General features: G+C 40.6%; 1 protein-coding gene across 3 annotated transcripts in view; it reads left to right on the forward strand.

Annotated features, from left to right (window-relative positions):
* Positions 1-22,331, forward strand: part of Meis1 (Meis homeobox 1) — a 140,844-nt gene that overhangs the window by 79,460 nt on the left and 39,053 nt on the right. For all 3 annotated transcript variants that reach the window (XM_031342251.1, XM_031342249.1, XM_031342250.1), the window contains one exon: positions 174-319. In XM_031342251.1, the coding sequence (XP_031198111.1) occupies positions 174-319 (146 nt within the window). The remainder of the gene's footprint in view (positions 1-173; positions 320-22,331) is intronic.

Genomic DNA, 22,331 nt, shown 5'->3' on the forward strand with positions numbered 1-22,331 from the left:
TTTATAGGCTGAGACCTTGTTCTTTCTCTTTGTCTTGGAATTTAAAAAAAAGTACCAAAGAAACTACTAATCATTTAACTGCTCTTTTGGTTTTGTTTGTATCCAAAGGCATTCTATTTGAATAAAGCATGTTAAGGTAGCATCAGTCAAAATTTGATTCACTATATTTGCAGGTGATGGCTTGGACAACAGTGTAGCTTCCCCCAGCACAGGTGACGATGATGACCCTGATAAGGACAAAAAGCGTCACAAAAAGCGTGGCATCTTTCCCAAAGTAGCCACCAATATCATGAGGGCGTGGCTGTTCCAGCATCTAACAGTAAGTGGATTCTAAATGACATATGTAAACTAAATACGGACAATGAACCAGTTTTGATAGAGAAAAAAAAACTATCCCTCTGCACTTTCTACATCACTGTGTTCCCCATTTTCAACCAGGGGTTAGCACTTATTTTCTAGACTCATACCCTAAATCAGGAGCTTCATTTGAAGTTCACTATTGCAATTGTGTTAATTTTTGTAAGTTATAAGGCTTGGGAGTCCATGTGTACTTGTGGTTTTATGAATGTGTGTTAATGACATTGCTTTTCAAAGTGACTCTGAAGTGCTTACAGCTAGTTACTAAACTTTCTAAAAGGAAAGTAAAACCTTTCCTATAGATGGTAACTGGAGTGAGCACTCTAGTGGACCCTCCTAGTGAATGCTCTCCAAAACTGTCTATAATATTTGGATGGAAGATGGTCATGTAATTTGCTGTACAGTGGCTTGAATAGACCCTTTCATTACAGCAGTTATGTGGTGAGTCACCCCAGTGAGAGTTGTCCCTGCAGTGAGAGCTGTAAAGGAAAACAGCAATACACAGGCAACTCTTCCTGTGCAGTCCCCTGGGACTTTTCTAGCCGAGCAGCAGTTTATATTGTCTGTGTGAGTACTGCTCTTTTCACTGCAGGAATTCTGGAGATGTGAGAAACTAGAGACTCGGGGCTTTACGCCAACGGGGGATTTGTTTAGTTTGCTGATTGTTCTGAATGAATTTCATGCTCAGAATATTTATAATTGCAATCTTTTGGCGACTATATTGTAAGTGTATGTGGACTTTTTGGCATTTAAGAAAGAAGCCAAACTAAAAATCTATGGATTTTAAAATAATATTCAAAAATTGAGTTAAAATTGTTGACCAGGGCATTTTCAATATTATGGATCCAGGTTAAAATAGGTGTACATAGATGAATAGAAGTTTAAAAATTGTGACTTTGGCTTCAATAGACTCACTATTTTAAACTTAGATTGATTTTCTTAAAGGCTTTTCCCCCCAAACATGAAAGTCCAGAGCCTGGTGACTCTCACTCGCTTGCCCAGTTTTCCAGCCATGTTCTTCAAGAGTTGTTCTAGTCTAAAGGAACATACTCAGTGGTATATGAAAACAACATTAATTCTGCTGCTCTGGATAGGGGCTATGCCTCCAATAACACTCAAGGATATAAATTAATCCACCTTCTCCAGCCCTGATGAATGAAATAAAAACTGAGAGCAGTTAGAGAAACTAAACACAAATTGGTTTTCTCTTCTTCCCATCGTGATTCAAAACATGGTCTAAAACAGTGGTTCTCCCCCTTCCTAATGCTATGACCCTTTAATACAGTTCCTCATGTTGTGGCTGACCCCCAACATAAACTTATTTTTGTTGCTACTTACTAACTGTCATTTTGCTACTGTTAGAAATCGTACTGTAAATATATAATATGCAGGATATCTGACCCACAAGTTGAGAACCTTTGGTCTAGACAGTGTTGAGCTTTTTTTTTTTTTTTTTTTTTGGTAAAGTTCATGAGATCGTTAGCACTGGAAGCTACTGGTTTAAGACACCATGATTTTAACAACATATTTGCTTCCCTCGAAAGGATCCTGATTTCATTACTTGTCTATAATTTGTTGCATATAGGTGGCTGTTTTGTGGTCTGCCTTGTGTGACTTTCCGAGGATGATTATCAACCGTGGGTGAGCTAGAGAAGGAAGGGCTGTGGTACTCAGGGCAGATGACGAAAGCATCATTTAGAGAAGAGGTGACATTCAGTCTGGATGCTCATGCTGGGATGCTCTGAGTTTGTCTGAGAGCCAACGGGCTGATCTGCTCTGCAGTAAGAGTCAAATCAGGATGGTCCTGAACTTACACCAAACTTTTCCTATCTTAACAGAAAGAAGAAATAGATAGGCTCAGCTCCCTTCTCAGCCTGAGAAGGAGGTTCGGGGTGACATGACTCTGTGATGTCCCTGAATAAAATAGTGTCAAATATTGGTTAGGACAAAATCAGAGAGATGAGAGCAAGGTATCTTACTCATCTGCCAGTTTTCCCAGGTTGTTCCCCTGTGAGGAACCTTTCAGAGATCTATACTGTCTAAAAGAAAGAAAAATTAAACAGACACCAAATCCTTTCTAGTGGCATGATTTTACCTGTAGCATAATGCTTACGTGAACTGTGTATTGCTGGGACAATTGTAATGGAAATTACCCATGAGCGATTTCTGGAGGCCTGGCTGGTTGCCCTCAGTCGCTAGAGTGGGTCACTGCCCTGGAAGAGAAGTCCTCCCTCCAGGCTTCTTGAGCTTTCTGGGGAATGTCTGGGGAAGTTGCCTTGCCGTTTCTATTGGGGAATTGTACACCCCAACCCACCCAGCACCTTCTGCTCATAAAGAACTACGGGTGATGAGAACGACTTCCAACAAGCCGGTTCCTCTGGTAGCATTTTTGAAAGTAGAGCATGGAATCTATTTTACCCCTCTACTTTCTCCAAGGAGAATCCATCTCACCTCCTGTAACAGAAAGAACAAGTGGATTTCTATTTTCAAGGAATTTGCCCCCCCCCCCCCCACTTTTTTTCCTGATACTTACAGAGAGAATGTCTGGAGTACTTAGACAGAATTACAGTCAGGAACTGATTCCAATAAATTCTATGGGAAAAACAATAGATATGAAAGGGTATTGCAGAGTGTCCTACCTGCTAATACTGACCCTATGGTAACTTTACTTCAAGTCCTAGTAGCTCTCTAGGGACACATATGTCTTCTTTGGGAAAACTGTCACAGATTGTAAAACAATTGTATTATTTCTATGTGATTAATGTGATTCATCTGGAGACTCAATTCTGAAACAATGCTCCACATAAAAGAGCAGTCAAAACTCTGACTAATTAAAAAAAATAGCAATAACCATTTATTGGTAAATTACAAATAAGTTTTTCTCAAATACCAAAAGGCGTACTCTCAAAGGTGGAACGCCTTTCTTTCTTTCTTTCTTTCTTTCTTTCTTTCTTTCTTTCTTTCTTTCTTTCTTCCTTCCTTCCTTCCTTCCTTTCTTTCTTTCTTTCTTTCTTTCTTTCTTTCTTTCTTTCTCCCTTTCTTTCTTCCTTCCTTTGAAAATAAATGGACAGATCCTCCTATTGAGTTTATTCAGCTTAAAAGCTGAAAAGGCCCTCAAGCATTTGTGTGTCAAAGGCATAGAAAAGGCTTTGCAGCCAGCTGCAGGTGAAAGAAACTGCCCTGGTATTCAGTTAGCCACAGGTAGATTTAATCAGGCCCCCATGTCACTAGTCCAGAGTACTAAAGGCCATTCCTTGGACTCACAGACTGTAGCCATCTAACCTTCATACTCATGTGTAATACAAACAACAGGAGCAAACGAAACAAGTCTGAGACTCTGCTGGTTATCGAGTCAACCCCTCCAGCTTAGACTTCTCGAACATTTGTCAGTGTTGATAAGTAGGGAAAGTTTCTTCAAAGAAATGATTCCCTACACGAGACAAGCCTGGCTGACATGATTTAGATAGTTAATAAGAGAGAAGCGGAAAGGAGATAGGAGCATTTATTCATGGAGATGCTTGTGTTTGCCTGAAGACAAACCATTGCACACAATTACCAGCTACTTAATATCTTCATGAGTCAGAATCAGCTCAGGACTTAACGTCAAGATATTTTCCCTTCTCCTGGGCATCATCCCCAAAGTAAACAGCATACTACGTCTTTGGACTTCCTATGGATATATTTCATAGTCCTCTTCTTTTACTACATTGTGCTATAAAGATATGTTCCTGGGTCACTTGGAATGAAGAAAAGAACTAAATAGAATGTTTCAGGTAAAAAGCAAGGGTGTTTGGTTTCCCTACCTGATAATACTGCATTTTACAGCTATAATCTAGCTAGAGAACTGATTAATGGTGGTCTTCTTTAGAATGTGCAGTGATTGTGTGCTCCTGTTTAGAGCCCCTGTGTATTCCAGGCATCCTGAAAGTTGGGAGGAGTGAAGGCCAAGATATAGACTCAGGTGGAGAAACTATTCAAAGGTCAAAGGTCATTACTTGACTTTAACTAGCAGCCAGTCTTCCTGACTCCCAGTCTTTGTAGTGATATGAGTATCCCCTCAGGCTAAGCCTTATGAATGTCGTTTCTGAGACAAATACACATATTTTCTATGTGTGCCTATTTACTTTATTTCTTTATTTTCTCTGTGTGAAAGTCTAACCTGGAAAATATTTTCCTACGTGTGTGGCTAAATTCATGGCTCAATATCTGATTTATAAGATCTTCCTCTCATGGATACGGCCAGTGTGAGGGCTTGTAGAATCATCCAGATTGAGAATTGTGTTTCCATAGAAACACTATTAGATGAAAAGTGCCCTGTGGGTCTGCCACTCTCCTCATGGAGCAAATGGAATTGGACTGGGAATTGATTGCTCTAGAAGAGACAGATGTTGTCCTCTGGTTCTGATCTTGGTAACAAGATCCATTGGAGGATCTCAGTGTCATAGCCATGCTAACAGTTCTGGAAGAGTCGCCACCTAGACACTGCAGGCAATTATTGTAGTGGGAAAGTTCTAATTGATATCTCAATGGCTTTTTCTCTTGATCAAGGTACTAGAGGGGTCAGAAAGTATGTCAGTATCCACACAGGGAGCTATCAGTGACATTTTCTTTTCTCCTTACATTTCTTAACAGTGAATATTCTTAGCCTGTCTCACCTGTTCAGAAAGAAGTAGGGCAGATTTTAGAAAGCAGAACGGCAGGTCATCTGTATTTGTGAAAGCTTACATGAGATGTCAATCAGGGTAATTACAAAGTCCTGCAGCAAGGTGGTCTGTCTAAACCAATCCCAGACCACTTTGATTCTCACGTGCCTGGATAAGGGAGTTGTTTTATAATTAGAGCAGTTAAATTGTGTGTGTGTGTGTGTGTGTGTGTGTGTGTGTGTGTCGCTGAAAACCAAGGCTTTACTGTGTGCTAAGCCAGCCCTGTACTACTAAGACATACCTGTAACCCAGAATTTTTGATTTTCTTTTTACAACTTGCAGTAATCCTCCTGCCTCAGCCTCCCAAGTACTGGGATTGCAGCTATGAATCATCATGCATTATCTGCAGATACTAAATCGCTATACTTAAACACTAGTAGGGAGCAGTAAAAGCTTTTCCTGTCTGTGGATCACATTTAAAACAAGCTCTTTCCAACACAGAAGAGTTCCTTTGTGGTCATCCCCTCCACCCCAGCCCCCGGGACTTACACTTCCTCCACGCATAGCTAGGTTCTGCTGGCACTAACTCAGACTCAGCCAGTGAGGCTCATTTTGAATCTTAAGAGATGGCTGCAGCTTTTAAAGGCAGCATAGTCCAACTCTGATTACATAAGAACCCTGACTGCTTCTCATCCAAGTGGGAATCACCTGTCTCAGGAGGAAAATGGAATGGATTATTTAATTATTGGAGAGATGGGAATGCCCTAATTATTCTGCGATATGCATCACATAAACTCTGTTCAGTCATGAAGATGGAATGGGGGGGGGGCGCTAACAGATTCTAGGGCAGCTGCCTTCTTTTTTCTTAGGTAGTTATTGAAATCCTAATGGATGGGTGATGAATTTTCTTAGGTCAGGTAAACTGAAAAGGCTACAGCTGGAGTTCTTCACCCAGAAGAATTGGAGTTAATACTAATGATCATTGTGAATTAGAAGATCAAAGGGGAGCATAGTCCTGTCTTCAAGTTCTTGCCCCAGAGGCCATTAGTGACCTGGCAGAGCCCTCTCCCAGCCTTTCCCCCACCTCTTCCCATTGCCTGTTCTTTCTTGCCCACTCCTAGCTGTGCACCTTTGACCTGGTGTAATTATGCTCTGTTGATGAGGAGACAGAAAAGAGAAAACAATCAAATGTGAAAACAAAAGCCCAGCTTCACACAGGTACACAGGACTTACAGACAGGATGGTGTTCCATGCTCATTTCCAGCTGCGAGTGGAGTGCTTGTCCTCAGATGGCTCACCGATTTCACCAATGCTCGGTCCCTTCTCAGGGGGACTTTTCGTAGAGTCTAGCTAGCAACAGCTAGCAATAGCTGAAAATAGAAAACTCCTTTCATTTCCAAAGCCAAAAAAGAAATGCAAGCAGATTTGGTTTCTTGGCATATGCTTTTTTGTCCTGGATTCTAGGAATCAAACCTGGGGCCTGCACATGCCAGGAAAGTGCTCTACCACTGAGCCACACCCCCAAGCCCTCTGATGTACTCTTAATTGGGCTAATTAGATAAAGATTGAGTTTAAATCAAAAGTGCCCACGTGAGCTCATGTTATTAGGCTGCTTGTGGCTATACACATGACTGAACTCTAGCCATCATTCAGACTTCAAAGCCCACGTCAGCAGCATGGCTGCCTTTTATTCCAATTAATGATGATATGTTTTCTAAGACAACATATCAAACATGGTCAATGAATATGCATGCAACCGCTCCTCCTCAGTTTATCATTTAGCTTAAAATTGGGATACCACATGTCCACGTGTGAAACTATCTTCCTTTTTACCCTCGTTCTCCTAAACTAACTCAATCCAGTCTTTAGGAATTCTGTGTTATACAAACCTGATTGGTTACTCTCTCAGGCTCTGACAGTCCTAGAAGCCAACAGTGGTATCAGAACCCATAATCCCAGGAATTTGGTGTTCCAAAGACATGGGCAGAAGCTTTGAAAGTTTGAGGACAGCCTGGCTTAACTAGAGAGTATGTGCTACATAGAGAGGCCCTGTCTCAAAAAAATCTGACCAACCAAACCAAAAAGGTAAGATTCCCTGGAAGGTACTTTGCTCTAAAGAATGGGGGTTTGACTAAGGGAAATAGAGGTTGGTTTTGTTTTAGAGAGGGAAATATTTTGTATGGTTTGCTTTGGATTGGTTTGGTTGTTTGTTTGGAGAGAAGTAAAACTATATGTCATGGAATTAGAATGCTGTGTTTGACATGATTGGAAACATCCTCCTCATACCTCAGTCATTCTAATGAAAGTATGACTAAATGTACATGTTTATTTTTAATAATATACTTGAATGTGCATTTTTCTGCAGGATAAAAAATTCAAACCTTTGCCATCTCTGCCAGTCATAATAAGGAAAAGTGATCTATTTTGCTTCAAGTTTCCAAATTAGTCCTGTTGTGTAGTTTTTCCATTTCTGTGTATGTCAGCCTGTTCACATCTATTGCTGTGAATAAATACCACAACCCACAAGAAACGTGGGAATGAAAAGATTGATTTTAACAGTTCTGCACAGAGGGAAGTTAGAGTAGGAATTGAAGCAGAGTTCATGGAAGAGTATTGCTTACTGACTTGTTCCCAAGCTTATACTTAGTTATTTTTCTGATACAGCTCAGGCCTATCTATCTGAATAAGGATGGTACCACCCACAGTGGACTGGGCCATTCTACATTAATTAGCAATTTAAAAAATATACACGCATGTGTCCACAGGCATTATGGTTGAGGCAGTTCTTCAGCTGAAATTCCCCCTTCTTAAGTGTATGAAGTTGGCATCCAATATTAACTGTCATATAGCCCATGCCAGTAGCCAACCAAATGGGGGAGACTATATTATAAAGGCTTATTTCTTGGCTCACAAGTCCACTTGATCATGATCAAAGATTTCTTGAGTTATACAGAATAACTTGAGATTGCAAATTTTATTTTATTGATGCTCCAGTTCAATAATGATAATGACTATTTAGTTTTTCCACCAAAATGATTGCTTGTGACATAGGCATCTCTTGAGTATAGAGACTCAGGCTTGGGCTCACCTAAGGGTGTTAAGGATATAGTAGAGCCAGAGATGGTGGCTTGTGATTGTAACCCCAGTAGTCGAAGAGTTAGTCAGGAAGATACAGAAGATGGGGCTAGTCTGAATGAGTGGCACAGCCAGACAAGTTCTCAAAAAAAAAAAAAAAAAATCAGCTTCTGGGAAAGTATCTCAATGGTAAGGAATTTGCTGAGAATAGATAAGGGCCTCAGCTTTTCAAATACACCAAACCAAAAGTCATTGAAACAACCCTTCCTGATTCCTTAACCCTACCCAAAGCACAACGCAATACTATGAATGAAACAGGAAAATAATTCTGAAGAATTCAGATAGGACACTTGGACTCCTCTTTCTTGTAGGCCAGCAGAGAAACTGGTCCTGAGGGAATATGTCATGAATCCTTCTGACACTGCAAAGCCCCTTCAGTCTTGGTTTCTGGAGACACAACTGAATGTCCTCACTCAATAATGACCACTCAGTGGCCATGGCTTCCAGTATAAAATATATTATCTAAAGACAGACCTTAAATAACTTGATGTGTATGAATGTTAACATCCTAAGTTAGTTAGTAGTTAAGTGAGATATAATTGGCCCACTTTCATATTAACTGAACTTTGGTAAATAGAGATTCTTGGTAACTACTTGAATGTAAATGTTTCATTGTTATTATGTCTTTAAAAAGAAAAAGGATGAAGGCAATATATCCCAACTTAACCCATGTTGGAATCTGCTGTTTGGTTCTTAGAATCTTAGTGGCCAGCTGTTATTTTATTGTTGCTGGAGTCCTTGAATCACCCAAGAGCTTCCATTGTCCTAGGACAAAAATGACCCTGAGAACTTGGTATCTTAGAAAGTTCAGAAGTCTAGAGGCCAGGAAGGTCATCTGTTCACGTAAACATTCACTCTAAGAAAAAGAAAAAAACAAACAAACAAACACAAAAATCATTTTCAGGCCAGCTTACAAAAGTTTAGGAATAATTCTTACATTCCAAATGTTGCAGGGGAGGAACTCCACAAAAATGACTTCACACACACACATACACACGTACACACAAAGATTGTCTCTTCCCTTTATGGTGTTGCTTTATTGATTATTTTGGTATTGGATCATTTTGCCTTTTAAACAGCTGGAAACGAAACCAGTTGATCAATGGCCTGAATAAATTCTAATCCCTATGTCTGTGGGGATTTGTAATGGAACACTCTTTCACGCACAGTGGACTTAGTCAGTGCTGTGAGGTGGGCAGGATGATTCTTCTCAGGCTTGAGGCTCAACACTCACTAACCTTGGACCAGTTCTCCTGGCTTGAATTTCTATGTATTTCCACCCAGTTGCCTCTCAAACACAAGCCAAATCAAACTGCACTGTTGCATTGTGGGAGTTCAAAGGTATAATTATAACCTCATCTCGTAACTAGCTAATTAGTATATTTTTAAGTAAAAAAAAAAAAAAATGAGTCAGGGAATTTGGCACAGGATTTCCTGAGTGTGGCATGATGGTGCCTGCTAACTCTGGGCCATGAATGGTCCTTTCGTTCCTAGATTACTTCCTACACATATTTACCGCGACAGAGAGACAAGGCCACAGTCCAGGATAGTTTATGATAATCTTCATAATTTACAACTGTTAGAATTTCAGATTCTAAACACAGTTTAACTGCTCACCTTTCCCATTAGAGATATGCAAATTTCTACCCCTATCTGACAGTGGTTTTAGGGTAAAGAATCTTCCCTCATGCAAATCCCAAGTAACCCATGAACACAGAATTTAGCTCCTGGAAGACCTTTTTCCCCCTGACACATAGTCAGGATGCCAAAGAGCTATGTCTTTAATTTGCTTTATGGAGATAGAAGGAACTGCTTATGCAGCCCCGATTACTCTTGGACCTACAACACAACTGTCAGCAAAGGAGTCTGCTAAACCCAAGAGAATTAAGCTGCTGCTCTGGGGTATGACACAGAGAGCTGATCGTTTTAAAGCTAGTAATAACCAGAATCCTAAAATTCTTATGAATAAAATGTAATTTTAGTAATGTTTCCATAAACAGTGGTAATGGTGGCATTTTAGTCGGCAGTGACATTAGTCACATTGAAATTGCACCGCATCGGCTTTTAAATTACTCCACCTGTCTGTATGAATAGAATGTTCAGTGTAAAAGCAGAGAGACAGCTGCTGTTAATGTCTGCTTCTCCCTGTGCAGATAATGCTGGCAAATCTACATGCATAAAGGACCGGTTTGTGATGGAAAACGGTACCTGACCCCGCTGGCTCCTGAGTCACAAAGCACTACCTTTAATTACCAGTGGCTGTGTTTAGTTGTTGATATAAAAATGTCAGCTTCCAGGAGTATAACCTCAGGTTCACTCCCTCTAGTAATGTCACTGGCTGCACACTCTTTCCTTCCACCCACGTCTGTCCTGGGATGAAGGAGCATTTATCTTGATGTGTTTCAGAAACATGTGCATTAACGCTTAAAAGAGAAACACCTAATACTGTGCGAACTTGATTGATGAACTTTGTTTTTGAGGATTTTTTTAAAGATTAGTGGAATTTGGGTCTGTCTTTCTAGCCAGGATAGAAATGCAGCATGCTGTTTATATCTTCAAAGGACTTAGAAGCCATTTATCTGCTGTGAATGCGCTTTCTCCTGTGACGATCAGGGGCAGGCATTTCACGTAGCAGAAAGGATAATGAATGTGGGCCTGGAGAATATCACATGTTTTTCCTAGGTGTCCACATTTCTGCTGGTAGATGATAGAGTTTACTCTCTGGACAAGCCCATTTTTTTTTTTTTTCTCAGCCTTTTGGTGTATTGGAGCAGCTCTGTTGAAATAAGACTGAGCCAGGCAAGTGGATCCTCTTGTCTGTTGCCAGCCACATAATAAGGTAAAATGGCAAATACGAGCTATACGTGTCTGGCTCATTTGCCAGCATTCTTTTTGACTTCTTTCATACAACTGGTGTTTCCGTGTTTAATTTAACAAGGAACGCGTAGTAAATGAGAGCTGCTGCCCGAGTTCCCACTGTGAGCGTGTTTTGCACTTGGCTCCCTAGTGACATGGCAATTTGTGAAATTACGTGATGGAGTAATTAGAGGAAGCCAGGGCTCCTGATTGTTGCCATGCGTGTGCGGAGAGGGTTTGTTACGAGGAGGGAGGGGGAGCAAAAAAAATAGATTATTACCCTGGCAAGTTGGCTCAAAGATTCTTCATTTATTTGTAAACAGAATATTTAGTGACCGCATAGGAAGTAGCTGTAATCACCAGCTCATAAAGAAACCACAGCAGAGCCTTTGCAGCTTCGCGGAGTGCTCATGTAAAATTTAAGCTGGGAGGCAGAATCCCTGTTAATGTAATTAGGATCTAATTTACCACCCTTTGCACACAGATGTAATAATGTCTAGATATTTATTCTATCTTTAAGCACGTTACATATACCTCAGCGCAGCCGTTACTGAACAGGAACAGGTGTGCGCACTTTCCTAATTCATTTTTACACTGTAAACACATAGCGATTGAAGGGAAATATTTACCAAAAATGAGGGGAAGGAATGTCTGCAAATGAGGCAGTAATGGACAGTTGCCCTTTATGTACTGATGGATTTCTCAATGGTTAAGTAAATTAAAGCAAATGCTAGAAAAATCGATAGGCCAGCATAGTCTTGGTTTTGCCTCATAGACTTCAGGACAGAATGACAGATGTGGTATCTATGACCCATTTAAGTATTAATGCTTGAAAAATTGCTTCTGCATGCAAGGCTGTAAGCTTAGAAACATTCTGTTATATTAGATTACGGACAATAATATTTTTAAGTGTATGTGGAATTTATGTTTCAGGTAGGCTGTTCTTATGTGTTGTAGTGATACTGGAAGATTGGTTGTTGTAGCAGCTCCATAAATCAGATGTGAATATTCCTGCATGGAAATGTCTTCAAGGGCCTCTAGTTGAAAGGTGTAAATGATGTTGGATGTGTACACTGAAGTGAATATGCTAACTAACACTATACACGAAGACCAAATTAAATTTAATTAAGGCATAGCTACTCAGAGCCTTTGGAAAAAGCCTGAAAAATAACACTCAAATATGGCATAATTCAATTAACTTCTCGGCTATAAATGTTATCTTCTATATTTGAACTAGTCAAGTAAAATGTTACATAGATTGGCTGTCTCAGGGTGTAGAATATTAGAATTAATCTGAAGGTTGGAATCAGCTTCCTGAAATATACAGACCTGTGTATCTGTTGTTTACAACACAGAACTGTTCACTTCCATAGTCATTGCTCATATTTAGAAAAATGAATTATGTCAGGTGCAGTGGCATACACATTTAATCCCAGCGCTCAGGAGGCTGAGGCAGGCAGATCTCTATTCAAGGTTAGCCTGGTCTACTTAGCAAGTTCCAAGACAGCCAGAGCCACATAGTGAGAGACAAAAAAAAAAAAAAAAAATCAATTAGCATCTTCAAGATAATCTATATCATGTCATAGTAAATTTGTTGGCTGCTGGGGGTAGAAGACAAGATGAGAGGCATACTCACTTGGGCTTGCTCATTAGAGTGTGGTTGTATTGACATTATCATGTTGGTGGCTTGCAGTGACCTATTTCCCTTCTTGTTCAGTCCCCATCTTGGTGATTGGTGCTTCCTTTCTTGCTTTACCTAGAATAGGCAGACATAGTTCAGACTGCCTCTGCGTATTAAACATCATATATAAAGGTGATGCTGTGTTAAAGAAAATCACTGAGGTGATTCAATGGAAAAATGCAGAGCAACGTCTAGATTCTTAATAGAAGACACTGTCATGATTTTTATATCCATATAGCATTTATAATTTATAATCATAGCATCCCCTTGTATGTGTATCATGAGGCTTACATTGAGCACATTCAGAAAGTCATGGAAGCATAAAGATTGGCCTTCAAAAGTTAAAGGTTGTTTTCTAAAACATCAGAAAATAGAAATTATGACCAACTTGAAGATTCTTTAGCTAGTTTTATAGAAACGATCCTTGAAATTTTAGTAGACACTCAAATTGTCTGGGGATCTTTTTCAAAACACACAAATTCTGATTCAAGGATAAGAATTTTTAGCAAGCTTCCAGTGATGTCCATTTTCTTGGCTCACTGGCGATACCTTGCCTAGCCAAGATCTCAGGGACATATGGCAAGAGACACATTTTAACTAGAGAGATGATTTTTCTTGATTTTTATACTTCCCTAAACCTGGTTTTAAAACCCAATCATTTTCATTGTATCAGTCAGACCAAGGTGTTTTGTGTTTCCTTTGCAATCTCCAGTTATTTTTCGGTGTATAACAACTTTGCTTTGGGTATCAGACAGCTTTCATGAGTACATCTAACATGCCAAAAAGCTTCTGCTTAGCCAAGGTCACAAAGACACGAGAATCTTTTTGTCTAGCTTATTGACATTGTACCTGGACATTCTGGGCAGGTGGGAAGGTTGCAATGAAGGTCTAGTTACAGATGACGCTGTCCTCCCATCTCCCCTCAGTGTTCTGGGGATGGTGTCCAGAGATGGAAGTTAACTGTCCTGTGAGGGCAGAGTGTGCAGAGGTTGTGGACATCCCCCACAGTCCTGCTGCATCCCTGGAGACCAAGGCTTTTGTCAGCCTGTGGTCACTACCTCAGTAAGTACTGAGACTCGGAGAACTGTATGCGTATTTTTCATTTGCTCTGTGGTGAACTTCTGACTTAATCGCTGGCACTCTCAAATTTTCACCAACCTGGAAAGTGAGTTGTTTTAAAATACGAATATCTGAAAAGTCAATTCGTCCTAGTTTGGCTAAGATTTAAGGAATCATGATAAGTAGCAAGTACCTATTAATCACTGTGGAGCAGGTAAATTTTCACTCATTAGGGTCACATACTGGATGGAGTTTCTTGAAATTAGGTCATTTATTTTGGTCGAAGGCATTGGGGATCAAAGGTCACATGGAATCCAAAAGCCATTAGTCAGGGTTCTTTTCTGGACCCTTAGATGTCATTGTATGAGTCACCCGTGGTAGCCTGGGCCTGGCCTGCTGTCATGGACCTGGCAGGGTGCCTACTTTATTTCCAGTTTGCATAGATAAAAAGCAGAGCAGCTACTCTTGGAATCACTATAAAAATAAGCTTACATAAAATCTCCATTTGAAATACAGTATGCCTGTGCCTGCATGCTTCCTCTCAGGGCAGCGTGGGATCTAGACACTGACAACAGGGAGAGACAGGCTTGAATTTCATGGCCATGCAAATTATCCTTTGTTTAGGTGTAAAGCATTTATCCTTCCTCATGGAATTAGTAAAGACCCGACCTTTGTAAAGAATTGTAATGATAAGCCACACAGCCACACATTTTAATTTATTAATAGAAAATAAAGATCAAGGAATCAACTTAACCAGTGTGTGTGTGTGTGTGTGTGTGGGTGTGTGTGGGTGTGTGTGAGTGTGTGGGTGTGGGTGTGTGTGGGTGCGTGTGGGTATGGGTGGCTATTCCCTCTTGCTAAGAGTGAGACCACTTGGCAGTAATGAGTTATGAGTAGCAGAAGTACTGGGCAAGAGATTTTGTCCAGTCAGTTCATTTACTTTCCCCATTGAGCCCTATGAGTATCAGGCCCACACCCTGAAGTGAAAACACCATCAATTACCATGATGACAGGCACCCAGTACTTAGTCTCTGAAAGTTATTCATATTTGACTAGGAACTGTAAGCACTCAGCAACATTCATCACTTGAGTGTTCAAAAGAGACCAAGTAAATGTTGGACTGAATTTCTAAGGGAAGTAAAGGTCAAGCACACATGCATGAAATGACATGTATTTGAATTTTTAAAAATCAAGCTATGAGCAAGCTTTGCTCTAAAACAGATTATTATTAACTAGTTAATTTGCATGTGATCCTACAATGAATAACTGTATCCCCATTTTACAGATGAATGAAAAGGCCAGAAAGGGTTAAATAACTAATAGAGATCTCTGTATACAGGGAAGCAGGGGCCATAACTTCCAACCTCCTGGAGCTCTCTACTTCCATGCCCTGACATTTAAAGTTATTACTTGTTTTTGTTCTTGAAATTGCTTCACATACACACTTAATGGATGAACATGGAGACAGGCATCCCTATGACCTCACTGGGGCTCTGGCTTTGCCACAGTCACTAAAGCATGAACACCATGGTTAGATGGTCGCTAGAACTGCGGTCCTTTACATGGAACTTAAAGTATCCCTAGATGGTTCTGGTTTTGATCGAAGAACTTCAGGGATATGTGTGTGTGTGTGTGTGTGTGTGTGTGTGTGTGTGTGTGTGTGTGTGCGCGCGTATTGATGGGTTTGTGTTGGTCGTGGGATTAATGTTAGGCCCTTCTCTAGGAATGCCATATTCTTGTTGGTTTTGATGAGAATTATCTTCATCAACCTAATCCTACCACACAGGTGATAAAACACTTGAAAGCACTGTGCCATAAATTATGGTTAAACTTATCCATGGAATTACAAAGTAAATAGAGTCATTAAAATTTCTCTACATGGGTCCTCAGTAAAGCGGGTTCTCTCCCAAAAGCTTTTGTTTTCTGATGTCCACTAAAGGTGGAGTTGTGGATGGATCTACAGCCATGGATCTAGAGAGAACAGATAGAAGAGGAGATAGCAGAGTTTGCAGGGAATGCCTGCTTTTAAAGCCTCAGTGGAGTGAAAACTTACAAAGAGAGGCAAGGTTATGGGGGTTGGGCTGTCAAAGGTGGAGATGTGGGTGAACTGATTTCTGGGGTCCTTTCCAGAACCAATAATCCAAGAAAAGAAGAAAGGTACAAAGCAAGAGCCAAAGACTCCATTCCTCATGTTTAATCTGCTCTGGTTCCGTCCTCATCACCCTCCCCGAAAAGCTGGTAGAGTCACCATGAGATTCTGGAGTCCTGCTGGCATCTCCCTTTCTTCCTCTCTCTGTTGGCTGTTGATTCTTCCTTCTAAATGCTTCTTCTCCTCACCATTAAGAGCTATGTCAAGCTTCTGAGTTTTCTCTGTCTCTTCAGTTACCCCACCCCTAACATTGACCCCTCGTTTTTCCATTAAAGACTTTTGTGTGTGTGTGTGTGAAGCAAAACTTGATCAAGTCTTCTTCCACTTAAATTTTTTTAGTATTTTCCTGTTGCCCTTCAGATATGAGCTGAACATTCCAGGCTACCTGGTTTAGAGCTTGCACTCCTCTCTTGGCCTTCCACACACATCTTGTGAAGCCAGGGCCCAAGTCTTGCACTTTCCCACAGGTGCTGTAGGGCCCTGTACTCTGCACCTGACTTGGCTGCTTCCATGCCTGGTATGTGTCACCTTCATGGTCCCTCCTCCCCTTGACACTTTGTTTTACATCCTTTTCCTCTTATCTTGGCTGTCACTGAAAGGGGAAGTCCTTCCTAGTCCTCCACAGAAAAGAGGAAATAACTCCTGCCACCAGACCCTGCGGGCCTTGCAGAGAATCCAGAGTTGTTATCTTTGTGTGTGAGCTGCTTCCCTATCCAGAAGTTAAGATTTAATCTTTCAGCCTTGGATTCTCAGACTTGAATCTTAGGTGCTTAATGTTTTTATTTTTGTCCAACCCCTCCACCCCCACCAAATAAATGAATAAAATTTCAAAACAGTATCAACCAGGCTCTGAGAGTTTTAGGAAGTTTGAAGGGTTGAAAATCATTGTAATATAGGGGTTAAAATGCCATCAGTGACCACTGAAGGAACTATTTTAGACATCTGGAGGGTGATATTGCCTTGTGGTGTGTCTGGATGATTCGGTCTCAAGGGAACCAGAAGCAGTTGAATTTTGGATGCAGTTTGGGCAGGAATTTCAAGCAATGGCAACAAACCAAGTTTTGTTTCTTGGGCTTTTGTTTGTTTTGAGACATGGTCTAGCTTTATAACCCAGACTGCTAACCTTGCCCAGAAGATCTCACAATCTTCCTGCCTCAGCCTACTAGATGCTAGGATTATAAGCATGGACCACCACATTGCGCCCTGGTTTTCCATTTTTAATATCAAAGAGAAGGAAAATTTGAACACAGTTATGCATGGAATAAAATCCGCTGTTTTCATGAAACTGCTACTGTTTGCATGTAACTTGTGAATGTATAGTCTAATCTGACAACAGAGGAGGAGTCTCTGGAGATGAAAGTCAAGAGGAACAGGTAAATAAGATGAAGATTATTGGGAAACTGGCTTGAGGGACACAAACACACCAAGCGATCCACCAACAGAATGGCGTTGCAGACGGAGAATCTAGCAATAGGTAGGAACCAAGAAAGGGAGAGAGAGGTGGGGCTTCTGAGGAATGGAGAAGGGCTCTGTTCCCCTTCTGGATCTTTCCTAGAATAGAAGAAAGTGTCTGGGAAACAGGACTGGAGCTGGAGGAAAGAAATCCCAGGAGAAGGTTGCTGGGAATGTTGTAGGCAGAACAAAGAAAGAGGAAATGGAGGAGAAGATAAAAAGGACTTTCCCAGTGCAGTTGAAAAGAGGGGTGAAATAGCATGAGATGCCCTGCCCCCCATGACCCAGAACTCCTAACAAGCAGGACCCCAAATCATCTTTCCTCAAATGTTAAAGCGAAAGTGAAATGATTATTATTTTTTTTAACTGAATATTTTTCTACCAGAAAATAATTGCTTTGTTGGTTTTAATTAATTAATTAATTAATTAATTAATTTTTGTTTTCTGTCTCTTAAAAATTACTGCCGTGGGGAAAATCCATTGAGCTCCAGCCTGAGCAACTTAAGCTTGTATTATCATGTCTAGGCTTTATCTCACTTTTGTAGGAAGTTACCATGTAATTACTGCCTATTATCTCTCAGTATTGGTTCTATGAGAAGTTTGCTAGCTTGTTATTGATCACCTTTGCATGTAAATTCAATGAAAACCACAAAGAGGTAGCCATTTGTTCAGATATTTTTCCTTTGTTCAGATATATATATATACATATATATATGTGTGTATATATATATATATACACACACACACACACACACACATATATATATATATATATATATATATATATATATATATATTGCCTCGCCATAATATCTGAGAGAAAGGGGGTGGAGTTAATCTTAATGAGAACAGACACAAGCAGTATTTAGACCATATCCAAGCTACTGAGTGCAGCCTGATGCATAGAATTCCAGGTATGTTTCTGAAAACATGCCTCTGCCAGAAGCTCATTTTGAGTACCGAGAAAGGAGGATTCTGGAACTGGACGGATTCTGTTAACTTTACAAGTTGAGACTGAATTGATCTTGACATTCCTCCAGAAGAGTCTACCATTGTCATTCTGGTCTGATAGTAGATGACATACACCTAGCTTCGTGAAATAAAAAGACACCTTGCACATAATGATCTGTTCACTATCTTATAAAAAGTATACTTGGCTTAATGTGGTGGTGATATCATGGGATGATGCATGTGACATCTGTAAATAGATAAGACTACTGACACGCAAGCTCGCTAATACAAAATGAGTGAATGAGTGAGGGAATGAATGAATGGCTTGGCAGTCCCTCAAACATCTATCAGAGAAAGAATTAAACATTGATTTGCTATTCAGCACTCCACAGCAATTCCATGGCGGTGCTGGGAAGCTGAGTGTTGATAGCTCATTTACTGGGTATTTCTTTCTGCCCTTGTCTTTAAGCTTACCACAATGCCATGCTCAGACAAAGCATAAAAATGACGGTCATTTCTAGGACACATAATTGAACATTAATACTTGGTGACACTGTTGAAAGAATGATATGTCAACCTGACAGGGCTGGGTGCTTACATCCTTGGACTGGTTGAGGACACAGGCTCTTGTACCAGGATCAGACCCCAGGCCCAGCTGCATAAGGATGGGGATGACACAGCCATTGATCAGGAGTAGCCACCTTCAGTATAGATGGTATCTGCAAAATTCACTCTGCATGGCCCCAAGGGTTGGCCTGTGGTAAAAATAAAACCCAAAACAGCATCTCGAACTTTGACTATTTCCTCGGCAGACTTTTCAGTGGGCGACACGTTCTTCCCATGTGTTCTTTTTTCATTTTTCTTCTACTGGCTCTATATTCTGAATAAATGGGGGCGTCATGGATGAAAGAGAGGTTCTGAGGTGCTGTGTCCTTTGTTCCTATGGAAATTCATTTTGATGAGTTTCTGGCTTCCTGATTCGCCATACAGAGGTGGCGTAGTAAGGAAATCAAGCAAGAATTAAACTGAACTTACTAACTGTGATTTATTTTTTCAATTCTCAACAAAATATTAAACGCTGTAGGCAGAATTCTGAACAAAGGGAAAAGAAATCTATGCAATTATTTCCTTATCTTTGAGATCTTATCTTTAGTGAGCTAAGCCTGCTGCTCCAGCATTTCCATAGCTAACATATCACTGTCCATCTACGATGAGAAAAGTCACCTGGAGCCATTGCTGGGACCCTTGGATACTTACTCCTAGTTGGGTCTTCTTAAAACAGGGGTGAATTCTCTGGTGGTAGTCACTCAGGGTGGGCTTATGTGGCATAAAATGTCTAAAATAGGGCCCCTGAGAGCATCCATTACTATATACTGGTTAACATCACAGATTTTTTAAAAATCCCAGTTGCACTGGAGCCTTAAAAAAAAAAAAAGCTTTCATCTGTGAAATCTAGTTTCTCTTTGTAATTAAAATAAATGAAGCCATTAAACAAATATGCATGTGGTAGTTGAGCTCATTATTGGCATCATCAAAATGATAGGATTTCCTATATTTTAGAATAAGGACTATTTGAGGAATTTTGGTGTGAGATACAGAATCAAAATATGCTAGAGGTTTTGTGAAACTGTAACACAATATGCATTTTTCTTCTTAGTTTTCTGCCTCTCTCTGTCTCTTTCTCTTTGTCTCTCTCTCTTTCTTTCTCCTTCTCTGTCTTTGTCTGTCTCTCTTTCTCTGTCTCTGCCTGCCTGTCTGTCCGTTTGTCTCTGTCTCTGTCTGTGTCTGTGTCTGTCTGTTTGTCTGTCTGTCTCTGTCTGCCTGCCTGCCTGCCTGTCTCTCTCTCTCTCTCTCTCTCTCTCTCTCTCTCTCTCTCTCTCTGTGTGTGTGTGTGTGTGTGTGTGTGTGTGTGTGTGTGTGTGTGTGTGTTTGTCTGTGTATGCAACTTTTTGGAATTGGTTTTCTCCTTTCACCATGTGTACTGGAGATGAAATTCAAGTCCCCAGGCTTGGCACAAGCACCTTTACCCACTAAGCTATTTCACTGGCTCATCCTCCGTTTTCTTCTTTATATATTTAGCCGAACCTTTTGGTTTTTGAAGATTTATTTATTTATTATATGTAAGTACACTGTAGCTGTCTTCAGACACCCCAGAAGAGGGCATCAGATCTTGTTACAGATGGTTGTGAGCCACCATTTGGTTGCTGGGATTTGAACTCAGGACCTTTGGAAGAGCAGTCAGTGCTCTTAACTGCTGAGCCATCTCTCCAACCCCCTTATCTGAATCTTTTTAAGACAACAATGTCATCAACAATAAAAAGATTTTGCTTAAAAGGGCTAAAATGAAAAGGAAAACAATGACAGCATTTGCTCACCAACCAGGCATCCAAAAAAATGTGTTAATTATAACTATTGATAGGCTCATATTGTAAGTGCACTGGGACTGAAATAATTCCAAACCCTTCATTTGCAATGGTGTGTTTTTAATTGTGATGGAGGGTGCTTGGTATTCAAAGATGAGTTCTCACTGGAGCCCAGGCCAAAGAATTTTCTGCTCCCCTTTCTTGAGAGCATATTTTTCTGCCAGTTGTGGCATTTATCCTTTGTCAAGGAAGGTGGTTGCATGACCGATTCTGACTTCTAGCCACAGGAAGACAAAGGCTCTCAATCTCCAAGTCTAGGGAGCCAGATCAGGTTTCCCACCTTGAATGGTCCTGAGTCGTGACTCACACGCTCCCCAGGAATGTGTGTGTGTGACCCTTGAAGGCCACTGGAGCATCCCGACTCATCTCTCTGAAGCCTCGCCACATCTATTCTATGGTTTTATCTCTCACACACCTTGGGTTTTCAGTGTTTTCTCTTCTATACTCTTGTCTTTTTCTGTAAGAATATAATATTTAGTCACCTCTGTGAGGATCAAATGTATTCAGGAGGAGTCAGAGTTGAGTTTAAAGCATGGAAAAGAAAAATAGACAGGACACCCACTTTCCTTCCTACAGAACCAGTGGTGTGCTATAGAGAATGTATATGCTTTGCATTTTTTTTCTTTTTTCTTTTTTTGTGACATGGTCTTTCTATGTAGTTCTGTCCATCCTCATGCCTCTATGCCCAGCTGAGATTCTGGTACACAACACTGCATGACAGTAATGGCAAGTCCTGAAGACAACCTGGCCTCTCTGTGTATGGTTCTGCATTGGCACAGAGCATAATAGCCTAACTGAGAGCCTCCCCTAGAGTCTGAAAGTGAGTTTGGCCAGATAGAGAGAATTATGAAAATTAAATATAGGTTAAAACACCTCTACCACAATTGATTAGTCATATCTTTTCCTAGCCCATCACGACCTGCATTTGATGTGTTTTTCACAGATTGCGTCATTTACTGCCACCACGTTTGTTTTCCTTGGTGTATAGACAAGGAAGTGAGGCTTGGAAACTGAGAAGCTTTCATTAAGACCATACAGCCAGAGACTGGAGAGATGGCTCAGCAGTTAAAACCGGAACTTGAATCCCAGCACCCACACCATGGTTCACAACCATCTGTAACTTCAGTTCCTGGGGATCCAATGGCCTCTTGAACTCTGCAGGCACAGAGCATGTATATGAAGTGTGCACTCGTGCACACACACACACACACACACACACACACACACACACACACGTGGGCAAAGCATTCTGGTATAGAATAATCATGCACAAATCTTTAAAAGGTGTTTTCAAAGACCATATGGTCAGCACAAATCCCAAAGACATTAGTTGTTTAATGTGGTACACTTAACTGAAGCTCTCAAAATCAAGGCTCTTAAGTGTTATTCCTTTTGACTTGCCGTTTGTAAGTGTGTAACCATATCACTGAAGCATCATGGGCTTAATGACCACTCTCCTGCCTCTACACCCAGGCCTGAATCCTCTCAAAAAGTGACAGAGGAACAGGGGAAATTAGCCCTTCTGGATACATAATTAGCAGCTCGTGTCACTAATGAGATGGCAGAGAAAGATTCATTAAACAAATCAAGGCTGTGTCTAGTGGCTTCAGAGAGGAGCACACTAA

Source organism: Mastomys coucha, unplaced genomic scaffold (assembly GCF_008632895.1).
Source record: "Mastomys coucha isolate ucsf_1 unplaced genomic scaffold, UCSF_Mcou_1 pScaffold22, whole genome shotgun sequence".
Classification (NCBI taxonomy): Eukaryota; Metazoa; Chordata; class Mammalia; order Rodentia; family Muridae; genus Mastomys; species Mastomys coucha.